General features: G+C 38.0%; 1 protein-coding gene across 4 annotated transcripts in view; it reads left to right on the top strand.

The window, feature by feature from the left end:
- Nucleotides 1-18198, top strand: part of tanc1b (tetratricopeptide repeat, ankyrin repeat and coiled-coil containing 1b) — a 136675-nt gene that overhangs the window by 35886 nt on the left and 82591 nt on the right. For 3 of the 4 annotated variants that reach the window (XM_047370296.1, XM_047370299.1, XM_047370297.1), the window contains exon 3: nt 9500-9706. The exons of the other annotated variant lie outside the window; for it this stretch is intronic. In XM_047370296.1, coding sequence (XP_047226252.1) covers nt 9500-9706 — 207 coding nt within the window. The remainder of the gene's footprint in view (nt 1-9499; nt 9707-18198) is intronic. 4 annotated transcript variants of the gene reach the window in all.

The following is an 18198-nucleotide window of genomic DNA, read 5'->3' as shown; positions in this document are numbered from 1 at the left end:
CTAGCTTTAAAAGCTAATAAAGAACAACAGTTGCAAGTTTACAATGCAAAGCAAAATGCTAAATAAAACACTATTTAATAAAATAATGTTTCAACAATCATTTGCTAAATTATAAATCAATAACATTTTGGGCAATTGATTCTTAGTGCTGTGTTAACTACCATCAAATTGATCAAATTGACTGATTGAATGGAGTGATGGGCAACTAAGATGGTGGCAAAAGATTTTGACTCACAATTTGGCAAATGAACAGGAGGCCTAATCATAAACTTATTATCTCAGCCCAGACTCAACTTCCTACTGTCAACTATTCTGATGAACAGTTCAGCAGGTCCAACTAACAGAGAAGACATGGCAATCTCTCTCAGTCTAGTGGCTGTGGCAAGTGTCCGCTTGAACTAGTGCATGCATCAGGCATGCAGAGTAAGACGTTCATGCATGTGTCCTCCCCAATGCACCCCGTGGAGAGCTGCGGATAAAGAGGAACAACACTGCTGCGCATAACGTTTTGAGGCTCTATGATGTCATAGGGATTCCAACTATGACTCCTCCTATTTTGTGAAATTGTAAATAGTATGGCACAACTGCAAATCTACCAAGACATGGCAGTTTTCTTAAACTAACTAGTCATACAAGAAGTGTCGGAGAAGCATCTAGGAGACCCACAGTAACTGTAGAGGAGTTGTAAAGAGTAACTGCTCAGGTGGGAAAATATGTGGAAAGGACAACATTTAGTTGTGGACTCCACAAATACGGAGTAAGAAGAAGAAAGCTATGTAGAAAGAAAGAAGTCCAGGAGTGCAGTTTAACGTTTGCTACAAGCCATGTAGGGGACACAGTTATCGTGTGGAAGATGGTGCTTGGCTCAGATGAGAAAAAGTTCAACTTGTTGGCTTGTTTGGTAGAAATCTCAAACAGCAAATCATCCTGAACACACCATCACCAGGGTAATGCATAGTGATGACAGGAATATACCATAGGAATGCTTTTCTTCTGCAGGGACAGGTAGTCCAGCTAGTTAGAGTTGATGGAAAGATGGATGGAGCTACAAAAGAATGGTTTAGTTTAATCCATGTTTATGTGTTGGAATGGCCTAGTTAAAGTACAGACATCGATCCAATTAAGAATCTGTGGCAAGACCTGAAAATTGATGCTCAAAGATTCTCTCTATCCAATCTGACTGAGCTTGAGCTATTTTGCAAAGAAGAATGAGTGAAATGCCAAATAACTTACAGCTTTAATTGCAGCAAAATGTTTCTACTCAATTAAGCTAAATGCAAAACACCACACTTTTTAGATGTTTTGTAAAGCAATGTTTAAACCATGCATCATTTACCTTCCACTTCACAAGTATGCACAACTTCATGTTTATCCCATAAAATATCAATACACTGAAGCTTTTGATGGTAATCTTACAAAATGTAAATATTAATATAAACATTTTTTTCAAGACACTGCAATAATTAATTTTCTCCTTTAATGAAAAACCGTTGTAAATCAGTGTCTTGAAATAATATGGAGCCGTTTTTATAGGGTGGGTATGTCCATGTGGTCTCTAGACCATTCCTTTTGATGAGGAGGAACAAGCATGTAAGGGACTGTAATCATTTCTACATCATCCCCTGCCAGTGCCGTATAATTAGAAAGAGACTATTTGCTCGACCACAGAAGGGACTGAAATTGCAGGCCTTGTTTCATCCAGGACTTTGGAAAGTAACTGAAATAGCAACGCCGAGTTTCTGTCCTTGTGTCCATCTTTGTATTATAGCGTCGGTCAGATGGCAGCTCAGTCACCATAGCACTCCCCTTCATATCCACCAGCACTTCGATGAATAGCTTTTATGTGGTGCCTCTAGTTTTCAGAACCAACTACCAAAATTCCATCTTAATCCCTTTAGCATGCAGCATGACAAAAACCTGTATCGGCCACGATCTGATGTGGGCTCAGCAAGTTAAGAGCCCAATGCAAGATGTTGATATATAAATGTGTAGTTTTTTTAGTTGAAATACAACCCCTTGATAAGCCTTTTATCTCAATTTCTATTTGTTACATTTTGTTATTGATGAAAAGCGTTGCCCAAAGTGTTGATTTAGACAACTTAAAAGGACAGACACGTGGCAGTTCAAGATTGATTTTTTTCCCTATTGTATCAAATAGAAATAGAATAGAATTTAAAATTCTCCTCCTCACATATAAAGCCCTTAATGATCTAGCTCCATAATACATCAGAGATCTGATTGTTCCATATGTTCCTAACAGAGCACTTTGTTCTCAGACTGCAGGTTTACTGGCGGTTCCTAGAGTTTCTAGAAGTAGAATGGGAAGCAGATCCTTTAGTTATCAGGCTCCTCTCCTGTGGAACCATCTCCCAGTTTTTGTCCGTGAGGCAGACACCCTGTCTACTTTTAAGGCTAGGCTTAAAACGTTCCTTTTTGATAAAGCTTATAGTTAGAGTGGCTTAGGTTATCCTGAGTTATCTCTGTAGTTATGCTGCTATAGGCTTAGGCTGCTGGAGGACATAATGACCACTTTCACTTTCTCGGCTACATTCTCATACTACTCTCCAATTTTGCATTATTTGCTGTTATTTCAGCTTTTAACAGCTTTGGCTAAGCTGCTGGTGCCAAAAACTTAATGCTCACCTTATACAGATGATCCACATAGCCCTGTCTTTCAGTATTTAACCCTGTCTCTCCTAGACATAGCTACTGGCTGAGCTTCTACTGTGACTAACTATATGTACTCTCTTTCATACTCTAGACTTGAAAACTGGCTCAGAATGTATCTGCTTTGCTGTCTTTCTCGCCTAGATGAAGCCACCTTCGGAGCTAAAACCATTAATGTTTTACTTTTCTTTCCCATAGAACGTACACCTGGATCAGTTCTACTGTGTTCTTTTTGTGTCTCTGCTCTGTTCTCTCAAACACTTAGTTGGTCGTGGCAGATGGCCGCTCACACTGAGCCTGGTTCTGCCGGAGGTTTCTTACTGGGCATAGGGAGTTTTCCTTTCTACTGTCGCTACATGCTCATCCAGGAGTGACTGCTACAAGTCACTGATTCGATGCAATCTGCTGAGTTTCCTTAGATAGAAAAATGTTTTAACCAGTTAGAATAATGAACTGAATCTGACAGTACTGTATGAAAGTTAGGATTAATTGGAATGTATGTACCCTACTGGAAATCTCTATGATTCAATTGAATTGCCATGAAGTGCCTTGAGAAGACATGTGTTGTGAATTGGCGCTATATAAATAAAACTGAATTGAATACATTTTTTTAGAAATCATACCAATAAAGTTCCTGGGAGCATTTAGATAAATTTTGGTAACTTATTTATCACATGCAATCAAAATACAGTAAATGGCTTAAACACTTATTCGAAGTGTTGAGGTGGGGTTTGTCATCGGTCAAATAATATTTTTCTGATCTATACATTCATTTGTAGTTTGTTTATTCTGAGATGCTATTGAAAGATAAGTATTGATATTCTTTCAGATTTCAAGTTTTAACAATATTTGATCCCACAAAAACTCTATAAACTATATAGAGCAAGACTCTAAAAAAAAAAAATAAGTATTGCTCTTTCACCGAGCTGAATGTTCCAGTCAGGCCAGGGTGACTGCAGTTCTTGCCCTTTTAAAAGGTTCATTTGTGTATATATATATTTTTTGTCACACATGGGGGCATGCAGAGGTGTCATTGGACCTGTCTGTTTCCTGTTGCTAGCATTCTTCAATGTTTCATAGCTTTTAAAACATAGGACAGCTTTGTGTCCATGCTGGTGAGGCAGAGGAGTGCAGAAAATGGGTCTCTGTTTCTGATTAGACTAGCAGCCCCATGGTACCATTTTTTTTTTTTTTTTTTTTTTTCCTGGACAGATCCAGAAGGGTGCTAATAGGGCCATGGCTCTTTGCAATAGAGCCTTCAGTGATTAGGCTGCAGAACTTAAAGAATGAAACCAAAATATCATTAATGCGGTTCACCACATCTGCAGTTATGATTTAGCTAGGTCTGCTGATGCATGGTCTGTTTTATTAGTGAGGTAATACATGTTGTCTTGAGGTTTATAATTCACCTCTTTTATATTTGTGGTAGTGATGAGTGAGCAGCTTAGATTCTGCAGAATAGATTTAATACGCTGTCAGCTAGCGTCATGACTCTCCATATTATTTGTAAAGCTCCATCGTTTCTTTCCATACTGTGAGCAGGTAAAGTCATTTATACCTCATCTGGCACATGTACAGACATTTGGGGGAATGTTTTGGCAATTGCAAGTGAATACAGTTTTCTAACAGATGGTAAAAAGTGTTTAACATCTGTAAACCTGGGCTAGATAGCTGGAGAGAACAGTCAAATCATACTATTTTATTGTGCCTTACCAAAGCATGCGTTACTTGTAAACCTTTTTATATGTAATCACTTTACAATCACAAACTTCAGTGTAATTTGTATGAAACAGTTTTAGACCAACACAAATTGGTGCATAATTGGGAAGTGGATGAAAAGTGATTGCCAAATGTTGTCACAAATATAAATGTGGAAAGTGAACCACATTCTGCTGTGTTTTAAAGCTGCAAGTCATTTGGGAAATGTCTCTACTAGATTTCCACATCTAAAGATAAAAACTGCAACATATTCATCTTTGTAAAATAGCTCTATTTCAGTCAGACTGGATGGAGAGCATCAGTGAGCGTAAATTTTCATGTTTTGCCACAGATTGGATTTAGAGCTAGACACAAATTAGATTACGGTCTGGTCTTTGGCTAGGCCATTCTAACACATGTGCTTCATTCAATGAAAACCATTGCATTCTAGCTATTTCATACTGAAAGGTGAACCTCCACCCCAGTCTCAAATCTTTTGCAGCATCTTAAAGGTTTTTTCCGGATATCTGCTGTAGCAAAGCCTCCCCACAGCATGACACTGCCACCACCATGCTTCACCGTGCAGATGGTGATTTACACTACTGGTTGTCCACAGCATATAGTGCTTTGCATGTGGGCCAGAATTTTCAGTTATGGCTTTATCTGACTAGCACACGCTCTTCTGCTGTGTCCCCTTTTAGGGCTTTTAGCAAACTGCAAATTGGACTTCTCATGGCTGCCTTTTAGCCACTCTGCCATAAAGAGCAGCTAGGGCTGCACGATATTAGTAAAAAAAACATGCAATATGCAATAATATTGGTAAATGTTGCGATAGTGATATGACCTGTGATAAATAAACAAATAGTTACTTCTGGCTGACGTCCGTTGTTTCTTCTTTACCTTGTAAAACTTTTTATGCTGCATTAAAGTGCTGCCAAGTATATTACAGGAATAGAGGACTTGAATGCATGACACAAATAATTAGCAAACATGTATTGCAGTCCAGGCAGTTCTTCACCATATGTTTATAACATAGAGTGACATTGCCATAATGACACATTTACTGTATGTTTATTTTTTAGGGTAGGTGATTAATGGTTGTCCTGCCAAAAGATATGGAGCTCTGCAGCTCCTCCAGAGTTACCATAGGATTCCTGGCCGATGTTTCATCACTTAGAAATCCTTTTTTTCACTTGGACAAAGAAAAACATTCACACTGTCCCAGCTGTGAATATTATGAGATGGCAATTGTAATTGTTTTAAAGTTTAAAAAATGTGTTATAACTTGTGTAAAACCACAAGAGTTTCTTCACTTGGGTATTTGGTAGTTTGCTGTGTTAAATTTGGTCATCTCTCCTCCAGTAGTGACTCTGTCGATGGAAACTAAATGCGAAAAGGCATGGTATGAGCTGAGATTTGATTAAAAAAAATTTTCACGAAGTACTCCAAATACCAGAATATGTCATCAGAGAAACTTTGCAGTATTTGTATTTCAATGGCAGTCTTAGTTTTCCACTAACTTGATGTCCTTCTAGTGTTTCGTAGGGGCATGGGAAATGCTCACAGGCCCATGACCTCTGGGTTTAAACACACATAAAACAGTCTTGTTTTTCCCATATCCAGGTCCATTTTATTTTGTTCACCTCTAGCAGACATCCTTGTCTGTGTCCCCAGGAACTTATTAATAGGTTTATCTGTCCGATGTGTTCACTATAGAGAGTTTGTGAACCACATGAATTTTCTTTTCCTGGTGTAACTGAGGGGAGAGGTTTGTTACGATTATATTGTATTAGTTTATGTTCACCGGTTCTCTTCTCTCATACATTTCCATTAAAAAAAAAAAAAAAAGCCCCAGTTAGTTTTGATTAATATCAACCTGTCAAGGGACTACAAGTGGAAATTAGCATCTTTTGCTATAACCTGGCGCCATGCATATTTCCTGTTTTTAGGTCAATGTATTGCTGTACACTGTCCCTGTACAAATAAAGGAAATCATCATCATCATCATCATCATCCTTCTTGTAGTTGAATTATAACAATAATTTACTCTCTTGTATCTTGAACCTTCTTATTGGCATGTACCTACTGGTTTTTAAAAATGCAGACTTTTAAGTATTTGCCTAAAAGCAGCAGCCTTAGTTAACCTCGGTGTACTGTTGCACGTTCTAATACTGGCTCCCAGGGACAACTCTGTTGATGGTACAGCTGGAAGGCATGGCTGTTGGTTATCTTCCAGGCTGAGGTGCAACTTGTTTTAGAAAAGCAAGACTTTATGGTTAAACTGTATCATTTTTAGCTGACTGTGGTAGTCAGCTCTGAACAGCAGGGCTAAGTGTCTGGAGGCAAATTTTACAAACTGCTGTAATTGATCCATCATGTTTCCTAAACAACTCCAGTGTGTACATCTGCTAAGCTGGTAAAAAAAAAAAAAAAGCATGTTTATGCCAGGGGAAAGGTCTTTTTAGGCTTTTTTGTTTTAAATTTCTTCTTGCATTTTGAAAAATGCTTGCTTCTTTTGGAGAGACAGAACTGATAAAAAGGTGTGAAGGTTGATGTGTTTGCTTTTAGAAGTTAATGCTTAAACTACCAGAAAAAAAAAAACATAACGTCCCCGTGGTCTGATGTTGCCAAGAGAAAAGCAGGGGTAGACAAATTATCACCAACGGTCCTCACATCATTGAAAAGGATTCTGTGCAAGTCCTCCTCTTGAGATCTTACATCTGGAAAATTTGTTTAACATGTTTGTACTCCCTCTGCACTGTGGAGGACAGCATGCTCAAACAAAATAAAGAAAATTATCTCTGCTTTCTTTTCTAGTTACTATGGAACATACCAAACACAGGTAATACAAAAAAACAGAAGCATTGTGAACTGTTTTTATAAGAGAATGTATGCCAGTTTTATGCTTTCCTATTGCTTCAAACTCTTCAAACAAACAAGAAGGCCTTATTTATGTCCCATTTTATTTGGGTTCTCATAGTAGTAAGGAGGTAATATTTACACAGATAGCGTTAGCTTAATTCATCAGGAGGTTTACTACTTCACTGTTGCAGATACAGGACCTTTACTGACCTTTTTAAGTTGCTCTCAGACATCAGTGTTGTAGCGTTAGCACAGCTAGCATGTTCCTTCAGCATTTGGTTTTTTAAGTCTGCCTCATAGGGAAAGTACCTCCGACCAACGCTTTTGTGTTTCCCTTATCGGCTAAAGAGATCTCTGGAAATCATTATGCAAAGGAGGATTCTTCATAAAATAAAAAACATTATGCAGAACTCTGAACATCCTCTCTATGAGACTGTCATACAACAACAGAGTGTCTTCAGTCAGAGGCTTTTTCAGATCTGTTGTAAGACAGACAGCTAGAGGAGATCCTTCCTGTCCACAGCCATCAGCATCTACAACGGCTCTTTGAAGAAACCTGCAGAATATGAGCTACAACAACATTTAATTTCCCTTTACGATTAAAAAAGTATATTTTAATTAATATTTTTTGTCTGTAATCACCATGTTAGCAGAGTTTAAAACGTCCAGCAGCAGCTCTTCGTTTTGGTGAGGTGAGGCTGCAGGGAGGGGAAGGGCTGAGTGTTTTTTTCATCGCTGCTGCCAGAGGAAGTTCGACAATTTCGGCAAATGTGAATGGATCACTTTGTATCGGTTTTGATGCAAATAAGATATTTGGATAATTCTTTTTTTTTTCTATCGACATATCGAAATATTGCTTATTTTGACCCTACAAACAACGAAGGACCCTTAAAGTGCTTTACACAAAATAAAAAAAAACAAAAGTAAACTAAACTATTCAGCTTGGCAAGGCTAAGCATGTGTTGGACAAAAAATGCACAGAAATGTTCAGCTAATGGAGACAAAGTTTATTTGTTATGACCTGGAAAAACTCTGTTGCATTCATAAAGGTGAAAAGACACCAGAAAGAGACATAAGAATACCAAATGGAAATAGATTAGGAAATTTCTGCTTAGTGTGTTAAAACTAAGATGGAATAAAAATGATAAAAGTCAATTTAAACAGGTATAAATGTTAATCACAGCATTAAAATAATAATAACTGCTTTTAAAATCAGTGTAATGTCAAACTAAATAGAAAAGAATGAATATTTAAACTAATATTAGCTTTATTAAGGGTTTATAATATTATATATATGACATTTTCAGAAGAACAAACTTGATTACTAAAAGCCAGCCAAACCATAGGGATTCTTTTTAAAAACACCAATTGTCTCTCCTGCTCTCAGGTCTTCTGGAAGGCTGATCCACAGGTGAAGACTATGATCAGATAAACATGCCTTCCTGTGTTTTTTCATTCCTAGTCTAACCTGTTCAGTTAATTCTTGATATGGATAATAATTAAGGCCTTGGCCTTCAAGCCTCAATTACACAACTGAATCGAAGATCATTGGATTGCACTTTTGTTACAAGGCTTTACATGTGAATTAAAACCACACTATAATGCTGAAGACTTGGGATATTGTTAGGATGTTTTGTCTGGCTTGGCTTTTTAGTATTATGTACTTGAGTAGGATTGTTTATACTTAAAACCCGTTTTTTTTTTTTTAAGGCTTTACTTTGATTTTTGGTCACTACCATTCCCTTCTTGCTAAATTAGCATGGATGTTGGAGTCATTTATTAAACACTAGGCTAAGATGGGATATTGTAGCTTTTCTCCATAGTTTTGGACCAGTATTTCATAGAGGTAAGGGATCCTGGCCATGCAGTCTACGTGAATCTTACAGAGTGTGCATAAAAGAATCAGAGAAACAGTTAGGTATTTCCAGTCTTCATGGTTATTTGAGTTTAGTGTGCCTTTCAGCAATGCATCTTTGCTGTTTGCAGATTACCAGTCTGTGTCTGCAGGATATTTTAAGGGGGTTTATAAAGTCAACACTCACTCTACACACATTAACAGTTATTACATCCCCACTTCCTTTTATTCCTGAAATGATTATGTTTCTTTGTGTTTAATAGCCTTTAGAGCACCGGCACATTGAGGGAAACAGATTCTTTTTTTTTGTGGATGTAATAAGATCAGTACAGAAACATAAATATAGTTTATGCCAAGTGTTCTTGTGATCCCATTGCTTTTTCTTTTGGAACTAGGTAATTGTTGTCTTCTCAACAGGTGATGTTCACAGCCATAGTGTTCAAAGGAGATTTCAACCTGACGGTAACCCCCTGCCTCAGGGGCCCGGGAGTAGTCATATTTATGCGCAAGAGGATGTATTGAAGCTAGGATATGCCAAGGGAGTGTCAATGTCTCTTCCTTCCTCACCTCTTCTGCCGCGACAGTCCTACATGATGCCCTTACGCCAAAACAAGAGATCTCCAGGTACATTTTTTTCTATAAATGTAGTACTGACTCCTCTTGCTGCTTCTGAAACTCTTTCTGAATATTCTACTGTTTTTGAAGCTCTCCATTTTAATGTTTTGATTAGTTACTAAGTATATGTAATAAAAATATTTTTTCCTTTAGATAGGTTCTAGAGATGTCCCGATCAATTGGAGTGGTTTGCTGAAGCAGTGGGTTAACCCTACAATATTTACTTAATCCCACTTAAATGTGTGAGGCCAAAACTTATAGAAATGCTTTAATGACTTGGGATTCTACATGACTCCACTCACCAACCAACACAACAGCACAGAAAACTGTGGGACGCCTTAGTTTTGATATTTGTTTAATAAACAGGAAAAAACAATCAGAGCCGACCAAAGGAAATTATCCAGTTCCGATCTCTATTCGATTGCTGCATCTCTAGTGAAAAACACTTTTTTTTGTGTAAGTCCAGAATCATTAGATCAACAATACAATGTGCACTGTCTATATGACGCTTACTGGAGTGTAGGTGACCTAAAATGTAAAAAATGCATTGATTTGGACCCTGAGCCCATATTTGCGATCGATTAATGACCTCTCAGTTTTTCCACTTCTTAATTTTGACTCATTGTTTACCTTTTCATTCTCTGTTTTGGGTCTGCCGTACCAAAGCTATACCTTTTCAGTCTCCGGGTCTTGTTCTCTCTCAACAAAAGGTTATAGGGGTGTGGATAACCACAGGTGTCAAGGTTGTTCTTCTGCTCACCGTCTGCTTTGTGTTCTGTGGGTTTTAAAAAAAAATAAAAGATTGATACATTTACAAAAGAAGTCTTCATTATCAGCCTATAACAATAAAAATAGCTTTCTAAGTTGCCTGCAGTCACCTCATGACCTCTGAAAACTGATTGTGCTGATTGGTTGCAGAATTCATGAATTAGCCTTGAAAACCCTCAACATTTTCTTACCCTTAAATAAACTTCAGTGGTAGAGGTGAACATTTTATATTAAGACTCCTTGACAATTGTGCATCAATCTTGCCCCTGTTCTTTAAACATTTTATCACAACTGCATGAATCACTCATATTATCGTGACATCTAAATATTCGGCATTGTACCCGTATGAATGTGGGGTTTGTATGCTTGCAGAAAACTGTTATGTCACTTCCTCCTTGTATTTGATTACTGTGAATCAAAGAAAAGGTGCCTTTAACTCCACTGTGTACACTCCAGTGGCTGGTAATAGTCGTCTATTTACACTGGATCGAACTCCGCCGGGACTTCTTCTCTCTGACATGTTGAGAACATTGTCACCAGCTGTGGAGGGCTTCAAAGCCATGAATACCTTTTGTAACTAAACTTGCTGCAACCTGAATCGTTGTGTTCTGGGGACTTGGCAAAGAGGAGAGAAATCCTTTAAGTGGTCAGCTTTGCCCCCACTCACATGTGGCACTCATCTGTGGGCTATGTAGCTATTGTTTAGAGTGGTTGCAGCTTTGATCAGTTTAGTGTAAAGATCAGCAGATGGGAAGCTGATAGCGTGGTTTTATGCTCATACAAACCTGTGCATTTTAGGCACAGATCTCTTATTAACTCCAGATTTCATGTTCACATGTTTGAATTTTGTATAATTTTGTAAAATGAAACATGCATTTGATAAATGATCTTCCTTCTCTAACTTTTAGCCACCTAATTTGTGTTTTTTTCATCTCATTAAACATCCTGTGTTTGATTTTGTGCCAAAAATATTAAATATGTATAAGACAGTTTTCGAAAACTAGATGCATTTGTCCAGCAGATGCTAATTAAAACACAAATATAATTTATATTTTCAAGGTAAATCTGTTGAATTACCTCAGTGTTGGCAGTGAAGGTTGGACCCACAAAATAATATGCTGATGAAATGTTCATACTCAACTGAAGGGAGAGAGAGAGATTTAGAGAAGAGGTATGGTTTGTGAAGGTGAAAGGGACCCTGAGGACAGAGAAAGGGAAGACTCATTAAAAGGATATTGCTCTTAGAGTGCTCCGAGGCATGGGAAAGAGGAAAAAATGGGCCGACAGGATAGATTAGAGGACCACTGGTGGAAGGAAGTTGGGGGCAGGGTCTGGCTCTCCTGCGCTGTCCTCACAGGTAACTGTGAAAACCCCTTAGAGGGAAGAGTTCACACCTGTAGTTAATAAACACATGCTGGAGGAAATGTCTCAAGTCTGTGATGAAATCGACATGTGTGCTGATGCTGTTTTCCTGTGGAGCCGGAGAAGCGACTTCAAATACTACATTTAGTCGAAATGGTTACGGTTTCTTCTGTGTAAATAAAACGAGAGTCATTCTGTGGCCACTTGATGTTATACTTGGGTTTCCATAAGAACAAGTTGGGTTTGTTTGATTTGTGTTTGATTTCTAGTTAAAAAAAAAAAAATTTCAAAACTGTCCTAGTAAAGTCAAATAGGGTGCTGGGTTCAGCAGTTGGAGCCCAGGCTAAAGCCATTTTTGACCTGCTTTGTTTCATTACTAGAAAGCCAACATGTAGCCCCATCTTTTTTAAAAATTTTATTTCAACTAGGGCCTCACGATTGACGGGAAAACATGTAATATATCGGTAGGGATTAAGTCCCTTAATGTCCCCAACATTTCTGAATGAGTTTTAGCACTACTAATATACTTCGATGGGCATCGAGGGAGGGCAGAGTACTATTTTGCACATTACTTTCATCAAGTTCATTGTTGGTTTCTGCATACTGTTGTGTAAGGGGACAGCTTTATAGTCTCATTCACCAGCAGACTAATATCTTGATGGGTCCAGTCCAGGATCTGTTCCAGACTTGACGCTGAAGTGTTTTTTGGATCAGATATCGGGCTGTGGTAACTGTTCCAATTACAGATCCAGACGCCACAGAATTTTGCTCTGGAACTTCAAGCTCACAGCCAATAAATGTTGCACCCTTACATAATAAAATATTTGCTGCCTTTCATGGAACCCTGCTTTCAGTGGTCAGCCAGCTAGTAGCATAGTGAGCACTCTGCTGATCACCGTCACCTTTGTCTGAGATATGTTTGTGTTAAGGAAATTATTTCAACTCTGCAATGTAATAAAAAAACACTGCAGTTGTGAACCTTGCTAATCAGTTGCTGAAAATGTAAACAAAAACAATGTTGGTATTATGTTTTTGAGTTTGCTTCACTAAAACTAGTAAACAAATTTTGAATTTTATTGATTGCTGCTCATGAGTTATTAATGACCATCCATTACAATACATCAATCTTGATGCTGTCAAAAGATCGAGCACAAGGGCATCATTTGAGTCAATAGTAGTGCTGGCACGCCATACAGTCCTTGACGCAGCTGTCCCGGGTACGATTCCCCGTCCCTAGCTAATTACTGCATGTCTTCCCCTCCTCTTTCTGCCCTACTTCCTTTACAGCTACTAATGAATAAAGGCCATTAGTATGAGCAACAGTGTGGCTCACAGCACCTTGATTGTTTATTCATATTTCTTAATACAGCACCAAGACAAAACAACACCAAATGTTTAAGCAAAATTTATCAGCATCAGAAAATATCTGTATCAGGAGATACTTAAACGTAGATATTGGGATCAGATTCAATTCCCACATTCTTGGATTGGTGCATCGCTAATTCAAGCTGATTATCTCAAACAGTGTTTGTGAATGCTGACTAGTTAATATGGCTTTAAGAGACTTTTGTTAACAAGGTGCTCATAGACTTTTGGTTTCAAAGCAGAAGCTTTGTAAGTTTAGACGCTAGTGCTTAAGTGACCAGGACAGAACCTATGCTAGGAATGGGCTCCAATCCAACACTGAAATCATGTTGGTGCCAAAAGCCCTTCCTCAATTCCTAGATGGAGTGCTCAAAGTGTTCAGAAGAACATGCGTGTTAGTTGAGTCAATATTTACCAACCATTCTAAGACGATTTCTCCCGATATTGTAAATACTTCTACCAACTTATATTCTTCTGTGCATCCCACCTCTTTGATCTCTTTCCCATCCAGCAGGGATGTCTCTGAAGGGAAGTGGTTCCACAGACTCTGAAAGCATTTTTTGTGGCTGGGCTTCATTTCCTGACACATTGGATAATCTATTGCAGTTTGAAAGGCTCTAGCTTGGTGGTTGTTCTTTTCATGGAAACTTCACAGGGGGACAACAGAAAAACATTGAGTTAATTAGGAGTATAACAGATGCCTGAGCCGCAGAGTCTGGTGGTGTTGAGTGCCACAGCTTTGATCAGTTAAGCCCAGAGCTTCACCATGAGACGCAGTGCTCCGACATGTGTTGAACAGCACCTACACGTTACTGTAATCTTAGCATCACCCCGACACCCCCCGCAAAGGACCCCCTGGGCTTAACATAACCCGATGAAGGTACCTGACCTGCTCCCTCTCCTCTTGCTACGACTCAGTGACGGTCGAAGATACATTAAGAAACTAAAACTTCGATCTTAAGTTGAATGAACTTCCATCTTAAGTTGAATGAACACAGCTGATGACAGAAATAGGTGCTTTTCAGCAACAGTTTGAAACTTTCTATGCTCTACATTTTGACAGTCTCCTGGGCATGTCCACAGTGACCTCCACTGGTTACAATAGGTTATTTGACATCTGCAGGATTAAAAAATGTGACCCAGCAAATCAGCGTCTAACAAACTGAAAAGAAGACCTTTTACTGCAGATCTACAGTCTACCTCTACCGGAAGGGGAGGTTGATGGCACCTAATTCAATACAAGATGCCACTGATTAGATGCCTGTCACAGCGATTTTATATTCCATTTGAAGGTGTGTAGATGCAAAGGGGACAGGCGTCTGCTGTTATGTTGTCATGTTTAGCCGTATGCCAGAATAATAAAATGGCATTTAATAACAATTTATTGCTGTTATGGGCAGTGTATTAATTTAACAAGCCTTTTCATAGCCTTTTCACAGGGGGACCTATCTCTTGTAGGTTGATGTGTATATCAAAAGAGCCTTATTAGTTTGTGCTTTGTCTTGTGTGGACTCAAGGAATGAGTCATCCATTGATCAGCCTAGCAGCTCAGGAAATATCCAACACAGACCAAGCTTTGCTATTTTTACATGATTCAAAAAAAGTATTTTGGCTACTCTGAGATTCTGTAGATAGGTGCCTTTAAAAGGAGAGTGACCCAATGAAAACTAAGCATTTAAGCCTGTCTAAGAAAATGTCCTTAAGGTTAGTTCCTTCCCTAAGAACTGGAAAAACTCTGATTAATGCTCCTGCATTAAAGCCTAGACTTTATAAAGCAGAAATATGATGGCTATGTTTCAACGTGGTTGTTGATCTGTCAGCTGTTTGTTGCACAACCTATCTGAACGTTGGATGATTTAACTCATTACAAGTGATGAGATTGTTTAAGATATCATCAGCAGCTAGTCTCAAAGAGAGATCAGGGGTTTTGTGGCTGATATCAAATTTCTGTAAATTCTGTAAAGCACTGATTTGCTCAGATGTGTTACATTGTAAATCAGTGTTTCCTCTGTCGTTATATGGGAGGGGCACCCAGCCAGAATCCCAACTTGAATCTGATAGAGAATCTGTGGAGGAGCTAAAGATTGGTTTGAAGGCAAGGAGGCTTTTCCACCAAAGCTCATTGCCAAAGATAAATTGTCAAAATACTTGTGGAAACATGCCAAAAGCTCCTCGGCAGTTAAAGAAAGGTCTGATTGCTGTGAAGTCAATAAAAGCTTCTCCATTGACTATTGAGACGGGTATAATTTATTTTTCACATGATATCTTTTAGTTAAAAGTAAATAAACCAAGCATTTTTTCTCCTTATACTACTACTACTTATACATTTTTTTTTACATTTGTTCACAATAATTTCAGATATGCTAGCAAATCTTAAATCTGACAGACATATCTATAATTTTGGTATTGGCTCCATTCTGTTATCTGCTGAAATTCTCTGTCGAAAATAAGCTTCTAGAAGCTTATTGCAGCTATTGTAGTTCCTCTGATTCCAATTTAAACACCCCACTGATACAGTAAATTGCTGAGTTTGAGTCTTGTTCCCTCAGTAACTACTTCTATGATGTAGTGTTGTTTGACTTGTTGGCTATCAGTTATCAGCTGAGAGAACAAAATATTCGATTTTTTGAATTCTGCAGGCTGATTACTGATCAGTGCTCATCTCTAGCTGATTTTCTTTTTTTTTTTGTGAATCACTTGTTTCCAATCATAATACTCTCACATAAACAAGAAAATAACTCAAAAGATAGGTAAAATAGGAGGTATTTTGTGGGGTAATCCTCACATGATGTAAGGGACATTTTATCAAGGCAAATTGTCAGTTTGTCAAAAAGATGTAAAAATGTTTTTTTAAACATTTTTACAAGAACGTTATTAAGATCACAGATGTTAGGTTGATCATTTCATAAAACCCACAATAAATTCTGTGTCCTTTTATACCCTCAGCAAATCTGAGAAATTAAATTGTCAACTTCAGTACTCACAATGTCAAGAACGAATACCTGCTATAACTAAACCACCTTTCTAAAAGATGAATATTATTTTAGACGTTATTGTTGAGTGTTTAAACCTCTTCTTCTGTCCAAGAGTACATTTTATTTAGCAGCGCCTGGTAAAATAAATTAAGTTTTATCAAAAGGGGCGAAATTCTGTTCAAAGCTGGTGTGCTGCAACTTTGAGGTGATATTAAAGTCACCTCATGGGTTTTGACACTAACCAGACTAAGGGAATATTAAAGGCTTTCTGGAAGCTTTGCTGTACAAGACCTTGTGAGGCTGCAGGGACTGTTCCTATGATGAGCACCCTTTGGAAACCACACTTCAGCTCTCCACTTCACTGCACTTGATTCTAGGTTTGGGTTTCTTATCAGACAGAACCTCCCTACTATAAAATATGAAATCTTGAGCCGCCTCAGACATCTTTACTGAATATATTCCCTTTGCTTCTTTTTCCAGTCAGTAGATTTAGGACGCTCCTGTGATTTAGTGTTGTCTTAGACTTTAATACCAATATCTTACCTAAACTGCTAGTTCATTTAAAATGCTTGTCTACTGTCGGGACCCGAATGGGTCACCCTGGTTCTTGTTTGTGATGCAGAACTCTGAGGGGTTTTCAGAACCTTTGGAGCATAAAGACTACTTTTGTGAGGCTGTTTTCATTCTCTTTGGCTACACAAAGAGTACACACTGTCTCATTGATGGGTTGAAATGTGAAGAAGTCAGAGTCCATGTTGAAGAATGTTTGGGGAAAACTTCTTGATCACTCTCTAACCATAACAATCCTCCCTTTTAGTGGCTCGGACTGGACTTTGCAAGTTTCTGGTGATAGGTATGCAGCTGCTTGCTATGTGTATTCATATGTGTGTGCCTGTGCCTGCTGACTGATAGCTGGCTGGTCATGGATGCCTGACTCTCAGAGTGAACACCAGCAAGTTCTCTGGAGTTGCATCTCACCATGTTGATATACCCCTAAGTGATGCTGTTTCTTCCCAGTTTTTCTTCCTTCATCCATATTTCCTGCTTTTTTTGTTTGCTTGGTTTTTATGCATTTTTTTAAACAGGAACATATTATGTATTCTGAAGGTGAGTTTGCTAGCTCATTTAATTTGGCTGACCTTTTCTGCCCGCTGTCATCATATTTTCTATTTTATTTTTGTGACTTCTTTTCATCATCCATGTAATGACTTCTTACTGATTCAACTAGTCTTTGTTGCTTTCTAAAGTACAGAAAAAACAAGGACGTTCAATATGAAGTGTGGCAGCAAGAGCTCAGGCTTTAAATACAGAACAAATGTATGGCACTCAGAATTTAATGTATATTAATATTTATTTATAAAACCAACTTCATGTTTCATAGAAAAAAAATATCAAGCTTTTCCTCAAATATACTTACCACATTTACCCCTGGGAAAGGTATATATAAAGCCTTGAAATAAATAAATCTGTTTTTCCAGTAGCATTATCTCACACATAAAGTATTTTTGAAACATCCAACCTTTTATTTTAAGTAGATTTATTTGGTGGTGGGGGTGACAAATTAAGAAATAATTGTTTTTAGCAAAATTACTGGTGCCATAATTGTTGACATCCAACCTTTTCCTGTTAATTTGATGTAACTGAAGCATACTTGAATGTGTGCTTTACTTTTTCTGTTGCTTAAAGTGTTGGGCTTTTAATTTGTAATCCATGATTATCCATGATTTTCTGTTTTCTTGAGGTGTATTTATAACAACATGCATGTGCTAATTTCTCTTAGCCTCTCTTCAAAACAGGAAAGACAGGAGAACATGCCATTCGATGTGCATTGTCAGGAAATGGCTACAGGATGATGGCTACAAGCCTAAACTTGCAAAGACGTGATTAAACCAAATAAACAGCTTAGAAGTGTGACATTTGAAACCAGGTCTGGATTCAAGATTATCTTGCCAGATGGGGGGTAAAATAATCTCCAAAGAGGAGTTCTAAAGCATTTCTTTCACTTTTAGATGATACTACTGCAATAAAAGC

This window comes from Girardinichthys multiradiatus, chromosome 7 (genome assembly GCF_021462225.1).
Source record: "Girardinichthys multiradiatus isolate DD_20200921_A chromosome 7, DD_fGirMul_XY1, whole genome shotgun sequence".
NCBI classification, from domain to species: Eukaryota; Metazoa; Chordata; class Actinopteri; order Cyprinodontiformes; family Goodeidae; genus Girardinichthys; species Girardinichthys multiradiatus.
This window is presented reverse-complemented; position numbering and strand designations above follow the sequence as displayed.